This window comes from Heloderma suspectum, chromosome 1 (assembly GCF_057233095.1).
Source record: "Heloderma suspectum isolate Gila_16-S chromosome 1, 16-S_ref, whole genome shotgun sequence".
Lineage (NCBI taxonomy): Eukaryota > Metazoa > Chordata > Lepidosauria > Squamata > Helodermatidae > Heloderma > Heloderma suspectum.
Genome location: NC_139458.1, coordinates 54,009,610 through 54,021,958, shown reverse-complemented (window position 1 = coordinate 54,021,958; position 12,349 = coordinate 54,009,610). Strand labels below are relative to the sequence as shown.

The window sequence follows — 12,349 nt, the reverse complement described above, 5'->3', positions numbered from 1 at the left end:
AAATGCAGTTTAGTGTGATATGTGAAGCCTAGCAAACTGTGGTTAAAATTAACTGTGCTTTATTGAAACAAGCCAACTTCAAACCATGATTTATATAAATCACCGTTAAGATTCAATTTAATAAACCATAGTTAAGATTAACCACAGTTCAGAAGAATGCCCCTCAGTTTTCAGCTAATTTTAGATTAGAAGATTGCACTTCAGTTTTCAGTTAACCAGTTTTAGTTTAGTGCTAAACTGTGGTTAACTGAAAAGCGAAGTGCAATCTTCTGATCATGCCTCAGCCTGGGGAGGGGAAAGGGAGCACACAAGCCTGAGGTTTGTTCACGTAATGATAAATGATAGTTTATTGTGATGTCCAAATACAGCCAAAGGGACTTATTTCTGGGTAGACACATATAGGACTGTGCTATGAGCTGCTTCTCTGCTGAAATGGGTGTCTTAAATCAGGGGAAATGTAAGTGTAGCACACAGCATTTAAAAACCTACCTTAACCTCTGTAAACTGAGACACAACGATGTCAGGAGTGCTTGGGTGCAGAGCTGGTAGTTCACAATATAAATTTGGAAAGCAAACCAGAGAGCCTAAAAGAACTTGTGCTTCTACTCTTGGAGCCTGAGTTAAAAGTAAAAATAGGAACAGACTATAAATAAAGTTTAGTGTTCATCCCCAAATGAAGCAAAGCGAAGTATGTGTAACTGCATGTTCTTGCATTCATCCCATTAAGCTTGCCTCTTCTACTTCTCCCCCCTTTCTCTGCTGTTTGATACCCTTAGTGCTCACTCTCCTGGCTCCCTGCACTGTTACAATTTAGATTGTAAGCTCCCTGGGGCAGGGACTTTCCTTTTTTTTTTGATAATATTGTTTTTTAAAGCACTCATTACACTGTTTGAGTAATGGTGTAAGGTCAGGCAGATTCATACAAAACTGAATGATTACAGCAGGGATGAGCAACACCCCAGCCTTCTTTTAAAGTTCAGAGGTGCAGAAGCAACAACAACCCCTCCCCCTGCTTTTTTACTTCAAAATAAGGCACGTGGGAAGTGCGCACCTTGTTTCAATGCAAATTCATGCTCCCTGGGCTTCCAGGAATATGATTACATATTCCTAATGCAGATAAGACAGAGGGAGCCCTATCAATAGTTTGTGGCATACTATTTGCTCCCCACACACCTTGTTTTAAAGTAAAAAGGCTGCTTTTTGCACCACCAAATTTCAACGGCAATTAGGCAGTGATGGCAATTTTAATGGGGGTCGGGGAGGGAGTGCATCCGTGGTGGGTTTCAGGGGTGGGAAACTGGGCCCTGGACCCTCTAAAGTTACCCACCCTTGATTTACCACTATGTGTCAAGGCCTTAACCAGGGACAATGTAATCCACCTGTACATATCAAATATATAACTTTATAATAATACTATTCTTATTTAATACCGCATGTGCTAGATCATTTACTGGGAGACAGCCCTACTATGAGAGGTGGTAACTACAAAACCTTGTAATCCTATTAATACATTTCACAACTTTATAGAAATACGAACTGTGTATGTGTGTGTGCGAGTGTGTGTGTGTGTGTGTGCGTACAACTAAAATTAAAAACATCTACTCACATTGAGAAAAGATGATGCTGCCACTCTACCAGCTGCTACAATGAAGTCCATGATCAGTGTAGTAGCACCAGGCAAACCAAGTGAAAAAAACTGAGGAGAACAGTGCTTGATGATTGTATTAACAATATCCTTGGAGGAAAAGAAGCATATAACTCTTTATTTGACAAAATGCTTACAATTTCTATAATAGGCACAATGTTAAAGATAGAACATAACAAAGCAACAAGATAAATAATATGAACATGTTTTGGGAATGTAAAGATCAGTGGCTGTGTCCAGATGGCACAGAGCCACAGCGAGCTGCAGGCTCACATGTTCCCCACACTCCCTCAGCATGGATGCAAGGATACTGGAAGGTTTCACTTCCATTTTTGATTAATGGAAGTTAAGTGTGCCATCCGAACTGTGGTGAATCTTAATTGCTGCAGATCAAACCTGTTTTGTATTTGAACCTCTAATTTCACATCTCTTTATCCTATAATTTGCTATCACATTAGAACCAATCTAGTCAGTTCTAACCGAGATATGAAAATGTTCTCAAAATATTTCAGTCACTAACTTGTTCAAGAGTAGGTTTTAATAGGAATTTAGGATTCCTGCTCATGGGATCATTTTTGACCTAGCTGCATAGATTATACATTCTAAGATGACATTTTCACAAGTATGCATAATGGGAATAAATCCAGAACTTGTCCTATGGATGCTAAATGTTTAATTAGCAAGAGGCAGTCAAAAGCAGCACTACAGAAACAGACACACACACACACACACACACACACACACAGTTTCCTTCTCAAATGTAAAGTCTTTTCTAACACTCTAAGAGAAGATGAAATCTGAATAGGATTACTGGAACCAATGTCTCAGTATTTGCCAATGACCCTTAGATTTCTGGGAAGGTATCTTGTTCAGCAGTATGACAGATTCTTGGCAATTATGCTGAAAAGGCATCGCTTTACCAGAACTGTTATAAATTGGTAATTAGATTGTTTTGCAAGGAGTAGAAATTGGATGTGTGAGACAAACAGTTGCACTGTATCACAATGAATTAGTTGTCACTCAAGTTGTGATTAGACTGCCTAGGACGCTTGCACAGCAATGATAAGCAAAGACTTCAAGCTAGTTCTCACTGACAGCAGATGAGATGGTAAACCTATCTATGGGCTCTACTACTTTAGACTGTAGATGTGGCTCACATAATTTAATACTCTTCCAGAAATAAAGAAACCCTCTATCACATAGAAAATGAGATGTCAAGGAGAAAGCTAATCTAGAAACCTTCTCCCTGACATCTAGTTTTCTATATATAGGAATTTTTTTATTTTTCTGGTATGGAGTCCCCGTCTACAATCCAAAATAGTAGAGCTCAGACAGCAATTTACTACCTTGTCATCTGCTTGCAAGAACTAAGCCTCTGTTTCCGCAAAGCACTCGTCTAAACTAGTTTTCAAAATGTGTTCTGAAAAGTCTAAGTGTTCCTTGGAATCTTTTCAGGGATTTCTCAATAAAAAGATCAGTAATGGTAGACAAGGCTCCCTGAAAGACCATTTGCCCACCACTATTGATCTTTCCTTGCAACATGCAGCAAGCAACATGCAGCAAGCATGTTGGGTGATCTGGGTGCATTCCAGGATGCATTCTCAGCAACAAGAAATCCAACAGGCCCAGCCATCAGTCTTTGAGAACTACGTACACAAGAACACTCCTCCAGTATTTTCTACAATACATAGAAATTCCTTGGCAGAGATATCCAAGTAGGAAAAGGATCTTGACGGTAGGAAGTTTGAAACATCGCTAGTTTAAAACCATTTACAATAAATAAACTTGTTAGGGTTGCTTTTATTAATCCTGAAAGGCATACTAACAACATGCTTCTAAAGATGTTTTTAATTTTCTGGTGCACTGTTCCGTAATTGTCTGAAGATAATCTTTACAATAAAGGTAGAATTTATTTTATTTATTTATTTCATTTCTATACCGCCCAATAGCCGAAGCTCTCTGGGCAGTTCACAAAAATTAAAACCAAACAGCACACAATAAAACAATTTAAAATATATAGAACATTATATATGTATAATATATAGAACATTATAGAATTCTTGAGTTGGGGAGAGAAAAGGCATGAAAAAATCCCTTACCTGATCAAGATGAAGAAGTCCACAATGCATTATATTGTAGAAATGAGTTAAAAAGTCCCTGTTTGGAGAAACATCTTGTCTTCGCTTCATTGTATTACAAATAAGTTTATAAGCATGTAACTTGCCTTGTTTGTACTTATCACTCAACATGGTTGCCTAATATTAAAAAATGAAACCAGAATATTAACACTGTCCTCCACTACCACAATCTTCATTTCCTTTTTTGCAGAATGGTCTACTGTATTTACCTTGAAAAGCCATGGGGTTAGAATTCTCAGTGGAGGAATTAAAACTGGTGGAGAAGGTGAAGTCATGTTATCAGTTGAAATGCCAAGATTATCTCTAATCTGAAATCATTTAGAAATACAATGGAAATTTATAAGAAGAGAAATGTATTACTGCAGTTCTACTTCAAAAGTAAACAACTTTGCAGGCTGAGTAAATGAACACATTCAATTCTCCAAATACCTTGGCAAGATTCTGCCAGAGTTCACAAAGGTAATCAAACACTTGAGCGTGTATTTCAGGATCCATAATAGAATTGACATCTCCTAAAATCCCTAGCATTCGTCTCCACATTACAGTAGCCACGTCTGCGTGCCATCCTGTCAGAGTTCCTCCTGCCATCACACTACAACATTCAGATGGAAAATCACTAGTTTCTGTAACAGGAGAAAAACATACCATCAGGTCAACTATTCTTTAGGGAAAAAAAGATGTTCAGTAACAAATGGAAGTGAGGTATACTTTAAAATCGAGTTTCTAGAAGTATCTCTTTAGTTTAGATTTGCACAATGGTGAACCAATAGGCAGTGATTCATAGGGATAAAAGTGCACTAAAATTTCTCTGTGAGTCATCTTCTCTAGCTTTCCCAGCATTACCCCAAAACACACATATGGCATTTTTCCATTTTGCAAGTTCTCATATCAAATCTCTAAAAAGCTTCTTGAACTTGGTGGGATTGAAAGAGCAACTTGAGAGTTCTAAGGGAAAGCTTATAAGGACGCACAGAAAAAAAAAATAGATGTGTGACTACACTATGTGTAGATGGGTCATATTCAGTGAAATGGAACATTTTTTTACAGCAAATTCTCATTCTTTGAGGGGTACAGATGGCAATCTCAACTCCTGTAGAAAGTTCCTCTTCCTACAATGAACACAGGGACTAAAATCTAGCTCTACTCAGGGAAAGGCCCCAGAATGGCTACATTTCATAGGTTAGAATCCAAGATTTCTTAGAAGCTCTATATAACAAGTATTCCTAGAACTGTGGCAAGCTTGACACATGTTTAAGCATATGAAAGAACAAAGTTTCAAAACTGATAAACACAACTCTCTCACACTGGGGCCATTCAGACAGCAAGCTAACCCACACTCAGTGGTTTAGTGTGGGTTGTTGTTGAACTATGGGTTGTTTGTTGAATTGTGGATTGTCAGAACATCCTCAGGGTGGCTTGTTAACCATGCAGTGTGGCTTATTTTCTCGAACAAACCACCTTGAGAATCCATGGTTTGTTGCTGGGTTGTTCAGGGTGGTTAACAAGCCACAATGCATGGTTAACAAGCCACCCTGTAGAAAATGTCCTGGGTTCAGACAACATGGTAACCTACAGTTCAACAAACAACCCACGGTTCAACAACAACCCACATTCAACCACTGAGTGTGGGTTACCGTGTCATCTGAATGGCCCCATTGACAGAAGGTCAAGTCCATCCTGAGTCATACAATGGACTGCTGTTTAGATTTCATAAATTATTTTTCCCAACATATAAATATCACAGCCTTCTGAAAATCTGGCCTACTGTAGTGAGAAGGGAAAAGGACTTCATTTATAATATTTGGTAACTGTTGAGTATGAGGCAAACCGCAACACTTACCAAAACAGTTTATTTTATTGTTGTGTTTTTAATTCTGTTTTTAATCTATTTATTTTTAAAATTATTTTAACTACGTTTATTTTAATCTTGGTTTTATTACTATAGCCTTGCCATTTTTTTGGTGGAAAGATGGGGTATACAATCAATAAATAAGTTTAAAAACTGAGCTTATTAGCTACAATCAAATGTACATAATAAGATGTATGAAACCTTCTTTCAGACATGATACAATATGCATACACTATATCACGTGTTACTCTTTCAATAAGACATTTCTGTTAGGTGTGCAAGCATCCAAGATACTTGCACTTCTGTTAAACATTACCTCCCAAACTACCCTCTCCACATGGAGATTAGACTATGTGGAGAAAAAAGTTACACGTGAAGTGGCACAAAGTTGCATCTGAGTAATAAAGAGAGATGGGCAATGATTACTTTCCTAACAAGATGGGATAAGGTCTGAATGGTTGGGACATTCTCATCCAGACATGACCAAAGGTAAAATTGATTATGGAAAGACAACCAAAAATGTTTTAACAAAGCGGATGCTAAAGGAACGGGTAGCAACTGTGGTCCTGCTACTTCTACAACACCACAATCTGTAGTATGGTATCAGTGCTAACATCCAACCTCAGAACTAGCACTGATGGTTCTGACCTGTCCCCCAAGCAGCTCAGTGGCATCATAATGGCACTTGTGTCATGATGCCAAAGCAGAGATAGGCATTTTTCTCCCCAGTACCCTCTTCTCAAGCATCCTATGGGGCTTTTGAGCCTGTCAGTGTTCCAAAGTATGTTAGCCTTAGTTGACAGTAAGGGAGTTGTCTACTTAAGTGAGAAAGGTTAACATTTGAAGCAGAAAATCATTAAGGTGGCAATCCTATAGAAGTTTAGATAGAAAAAATACCTACAACTCCCAGCATTCCCTAGCCAGCCATGCTTGCTGGGGAATGCTGGGAGCTGTAGGACTTCTTTCTGTCTAAACATCCATAGGATTGTGCTCTAATTGTAGTTTTGGCAATTTCTATGACTTTTGAAAATTTGAAAAACATTTTGAATCTACAGATGTTGACATGGACAAGATTCATGAGATTTTGGCTCCCATGTTACTTTGCTCGTGTGCATGGACTACTCTTGTGACTAAAGACAGCAGTCAGAAGTAACATTTGGGCTGGTTTTGAGTTTGTGGAAAGGGGTGTTCAGTGCAGACATTACATGCTTTTCACACTGATTTGCAAACTGTGTGTTGTAAACCATACCAGTTAGGTGGAATTCCCAAGGAAAAGCAACTCCCATAATCTTTTAAGTAGTTTGTAACCCAAAATTTTTGCTTGAGATTTCCAGAAAAACAAGTTATTTTGGCTGTAGCAATAACAGTATTTTCTGGCATCTAGGCTAAGCACCAACGGCAGTTTACAACAAAAGTTTAACAACATGATCATGACAAGTATGTTTATAAAGATATTGTGAGTCTATTCACACATTTGATAATCTGAATAAAACTCAACCCAGTTGAGCAACAGAACTGCAGTAGTGCATGCAACCCCTGGATCCATGTGCCCTGCCCCTGGCCTCCACACAGTTAATATAATGGTGCAGTGGGTGACCAGCCAGATGGGCGATTAATAAATTTAATAATAAATAAATAAACACATAGAATCCAACATAGCCTTTTTCAAGCCTTCCCCTTCCATGGCATATGTGTAGGTTTAAACTGTGAGGGGGTGAGGGGGGCACATGCAAGCCTCCCACATGCCAATTCCACTTTTGACCTTCATGAATTCAGCATTAAGGTCTATACTGAAATTCTAAGTACATTCAGCTGAAAGTGCTTTGAATCTCCTTTCAAACCTTTGTCTTGAAAGCATGAAGGTCTGACATGGGGATAGGGATGTTGGAGGCAGGGCGAACATGCACAGCTTTGCTCCCCCATACAAGTATTCATTTTGAATGCTGAAGGCTCATGCATATGCTCAATATGTGGTATATTTACGCCTTGATTTTAAAATAGTAATCAAACATTTCTGGGTGTATAAATAAAAGAGTATACACATATATGCATCAATAAGATGGTATCTCAAAATACAAGGCAGCCAGTTTGTGGTAGGCAAGACGTGATCCTACTGTCCCAAGCTATGTTGAGTTTGACCAGTTTATTGAATGTATGAATAGGCGATGTTCTTAATTCAGTCAATCATGTACTTTAAAAGGAACATCTACTTTCTCTAAGACAATTTAGAAGCATAATCAATAGCATAACTTTTTAAAAAATGGCACAAAGAATACAAAACAGTCTTCTGAAACCACCCAATACTGAAAATAGTGAACACTGCATAGGAAAGGAAAGAAAATGTAGTCTTAAGTTTGCTATCTATGATATTGCCTAGGTCATCTGGTGTCTGTAAAACGGAGTGGTGGAGTTTTTCATCCAGCTGTAAGTCTTTCTGTTCATTGTGATCTGCACTCAGAGTGGCAGGTGATGGAGTCTGGGATCGCGATCCAAGAGCAGACTGGATTGGTGAAGCACTTTCAGAACCTACAAATGACATTTTAACTATCAGAATATTTACTCAGTCTTTGTTCTGATTTGCATTAATACTGACACAATATTCAATTAATGGTAAAAGGAAAACATATCTTAAGATGGCATTCTGCACACAGATCTAGTGTACAACTAGCTTATTTGTTATAGAAAGGATTTAAAAACAGTTTCTTTCATTTTATAATCTTCTATACTTATATATACCTAGAGATTCCTCCAAGTATGTAGAAACCACTACCTTACTTTTGGGAGGCCCCTTTTCACTTCTAATCTGGTGGGTGGGTGAGTCCCAAAGTTCACTATTGGAAGAAATTATGCTAAATGTGTGTGTGTGTGTGTGGGGGGGGGGCGTTGTATTATTTGTGTTAACTGTAACAACAATCCATATCATCCAAGTTCGAACCTACAACAGCAAAAGAAACTTTTCAGGAAGCCTCTCACCAAAAGTTCCTACAGCAGTGGTCTTCACTATTTTTCAAGTGAGAGCCACTTTGGCCAAAAAAAAAAATCAGTGTGAGAGCCACATTAAAGGAGGCTAGCAGGTCCCCTCCCTACTCCTGCAGGGTGAGCTCAGCTAGGCTAAACAGTTCCATCCCCAACATGGTGACAACAACAGCAGGAAACAGGATGCTCCGTTTGCAGACAGGGTTTCCTAAATGTTCCTATCTCTATGGCAAACTAAGGAAACTTAGAATACAGAAAGCAGGAAAGAAAACAGTAAATGGTCACTATGAAATAGGGTTGGCCTGGAATAGATGCAAACACAGCCAAAGAAAAGTGATCACATTACTGTTTTTCGAGCACCCCCCCTTTCCCCACCCCCCAAATTAAGTAAGGAACCATACTGGATTGTGCCTGGCTGGCTGGTTCCTGACCTGAGACCTCCTTGTCGTCAGTGGTTTAAAAAAATATAAAGGCACGCTGCTACCGCTCTCTCTCTCTCTCTCTCTCTCTCATGGGCATGCACACATGCACGCTCTCTCTCGTTCCCCCTCTCCTTTCTGCTGCTGCTGCTCTCAGGTGAGGTTCCTGACCCTTGGAGTTGCCCCTTTCTTTTTCCTTGCGGTTGACTCCCTCCACGAGTGGTTTTCCTGCTTCCTCACTGGCCCAGTAGGTCACCTGATTAGTTCAGGGGATCATTTCCGCAGGGTGCCCTCTAGAAAATCAGACAATTTTTTTTTAGTGAAGGATCTGGGCATGCACAGTCAGCAGTGCCAGCAGACAGACCAGCAATAAGTAAGGAAGTGTGGCAACAGTCAGGGCAATGGTGCATTGTGCTAGAAAGACCGACAAGGAGGAGTCGATGTACTGGTATCAGTACAGCACACCCAATGTAAATGGGGGGAGCCATGGGGGTGATGGGGTGCTACACTGCATTGCCCACTCTATGAATAGATCCACGCCCGAGCAACGATTAGCGGCAGTGTTGCCAACCAGTGCAGTGAGTGCATGCTGTAGCTGCTGGGACAGGAAAGCGGGCTGTCTAATCGAGCAGTGAAAGGGAGAGGTAGGAGAGAGGAAAGGGCTGCACCTGGAGTTTTTGCAAGCCACCAGTGGCCTGTGGGCCTTGCAGTGAAGACCAGGGGACGAAGGAAATTTACCAGTCATGGGATAAGAGACAGATCTTCTTATGGGCTCATAACTGGTTAAATAATAGCAAATAAAGAAGGACTGGGGAAACTGTGGCCCTCCAGATATTGATGAACTACTATGCCCATTACCCCTTACAACTGGCCAGGCTGACTGGGGCTGATCTGGAGGGCCACAGGTTCCCCAGCCCTGAGATAAAGGGTAAGAATAATATACAGTTTTCACAATGGAGATAAGTAACCAGTGGAGTTCCCCAAGGATCTGTATTGGTACTGGGGCTATTTAACCTGTTCATAAATGATATGGAGTTAGAAGTTAACAGTGAGGTTACCAGGTTTGCGAAGTTAGCAAATTATTCCAGATGGTGACATTTCAACCAGACTGAGAAGAGTTCCAAGAGGATCTCTTAAACTGGGTGAATGGTTAACAAAGAAGCAGGTGTCATTCAAAAGGAATGTAAAATATAGCCTAGCCATAGGGATCCAAACTCTGGTAACCACCAGGTTAGATTACCATCATGTGTTGTATTTGGGGCTGCCTTTGAAGACTGTGCAAAAATTGCAGTTAGTTCAAAACACAGCTGCTGGGCTACTAACTGAGACCACATTTTGGGATCATATAGCATTAGCACTTAAACGGCTGAACACTGCACTAGCTCCTGGCCCATTTCCAGGCACAACTCAAAATGCTAATGCTTACTTTTAAATGCCTATATGGCTTTGGACCAGGTTGACTGAAGGATTACCTGACTCCATGTCAGCCAGCCTATATATTAAGATCTTATTTGGAGTTCCTCCCCTTGGTGCCCTTGCCATCTGAGGTAATGCCCAGGTTGGTCCACCTAGTGCCTACTTTGTTATCTTTCCAGAGCCAGACAACCCCTTTTATTTTCTCAGGCTTTTAAATAGCTTTACTCTTTCTAAAATGGGTTTTATGATGGTTTTATGTGCATTTTAAATAAATAAATAAGTGTGCATGTATGCGTGGAGAGAGAGATGAATGAAAGGCAGATAGATAGACTAACAACAGAGTATTTAAAAATATATCTTAAACTAAATGTTTTAGCTTCCACCCTCATCAGATCAAACTCCCTCTGTGTGCTGGTTGCAAGCCGCCTAATTAGCATAATTACCCTTGTCAGGCATGGGTTGTCGTGACATCCAAACCTGGTGAGGGTGGATGGCCTGGGGTGGTTTACAAACTGGCCTGAAACTCTAGAACAAGCCATGGGTTTCAGGATGGTTTGTAAACCACCCCGGCCACCCACCCTCGCCAGGTTTGGACGTCACGACAACCCGTGCCTGGCGAAAGCAATTATGCTAATTAGGTGGTTCATGACCAGCATGCATAGGGAGGGAAAATAAGCCACTGTGGCTAATTTTCCCTCCATGATCATGCGAACTTAGTCAATGATTCTCAAGGACTGTGAGGACGGGGAAGATGTCTCTCTCCCTTAAAAGGCATGCCTACTCAGAAGTACGAAGGAGCACAAGAAGAGGACTCCTTTCAGGTGCTCTTAACTATCATTTATTTGTAAAGAAGATGAACTTAGAAAGTAGAAGGAGAGAGACGGTTGTTTTAAGCTGGTGGATGGTTTCTTAACCATGCCAACAACCCACCCTCACCAAGTTCAGACACTACAATAAGCCATGGTGGCCACTTGCCACAGTTTGAATATTCAAAATGGCTGCTGGCACACATTGCAACTCCCTGTGGCTTAAATAAGCAACGGTGAGCTGTGGTGATCGTGCGAACCAAGTCAGAGAAAAAAGTGTCAGACATAATTCTCCAGTTCCTCTTCTCATAGTCTGGTGTTAAAGCAAAGAGAAGAGATAGTCTGTGCAAAAACCCTGAGAACAACTCCCCCTGCCCCACCCCCAGGACTTTTGAAATGTATTTTCTTTTAAATGCTGTTCAGGACAAGATGTGAAGGGATGCAAAAATTAGTAAATCATAGCTTGTATCCTAGGCTCTTTGGCTGTGATACTAGGTAAGGCCCACTGAAAGTGACTTACGTCTAACTAAGCATGTATAGGATTGCACCGTAAGTCTTTTAAAGCAGCAATATTTATCAAACCCCTTAATTAGGACTAGAAATCCATTTAAGGTGTAATCCTAAATATCCTTGCATAGAAGTAAGGTCCACTAAAACTGTGATAGATTTAGACTTTGCAGCTTGCTGCTAGACAATAAAGCTTGACAGGTAAGTGTAGCAACAGTTTGTAGACCTTGGTCAGGGGCAAAATAATCCTCATAAATGCTTTTCTTTGGACTGTCAACTTTATTTCCACGCTTTTATCAATTCACTTTCTATCACTTCTAAGAACGAGGCTATAAATATTTGGGTGTTGAGTCAACTTCGGCACCAAACAACCAGATGAACGACTGGACATTCTAGCAGCATTGCGTTCAGTCGTAGCTGCCAGCTACTGATGCTACACTGCTTTAATGAGGAGACCACTTGTGTGAGGTATTAAATGTTCAAGATACTGGCTGAGGTAAGAGACAGTATATTACGTGGAAACAATTTACAATTGTGACAACCATGCTAAGGCTTAAATGTGCACAAAATAAGTATACATTTAAGCCTTAACA

The 12,349-nt window shown here is 40.2% G+C and overlaps 1 protein-coding gene across 9 annotated transcripts in view; it reads right to left on the bottom strand.

The window, feature by feature from the left end:
- Positions 1-12,349, bottom strand: part of RALGAPA1 (Ral GTPase activating protein catalytic subunit alpha 1) — a 201,988-nt gene that overhangs the window by 102,468 nt on the left and 87,171 nt on the right. For all 9 annotated transcript variants that reach the window (XR_014789084.1, XM_084843464.1, XM_084843455.1 and 6 more), the window contains 6 exons: positions 8,006-8,158; positions 4,213-4,406; positions 3,993-4,091; positions 3,745-3,900; positions 1,607-1,735; positions 490-615 (listed from right to left, as the gene is read on the bottom strand). Coding sequence is in view for 8 of the 9 variants with exons in the window: in XM_084843464.1 (XP_084699590.1) it covers positions 490-615; positions 1,607-1,735; positions 3,745-3,900; positions 3,993-4,091; positions 4,213-4,406; positions 8,006-8,158 (857 nt within the window). In the remaining variant the exon portion in view is untranslated. The remainder of the gene's footprint in view (positions 1-489; positions 616-1,606; positions 1,736-3,744; positions 3,901-3,992; positions 4,092-4,212; positions 4,407-8,005; positions 8,159-12,349) is intronic.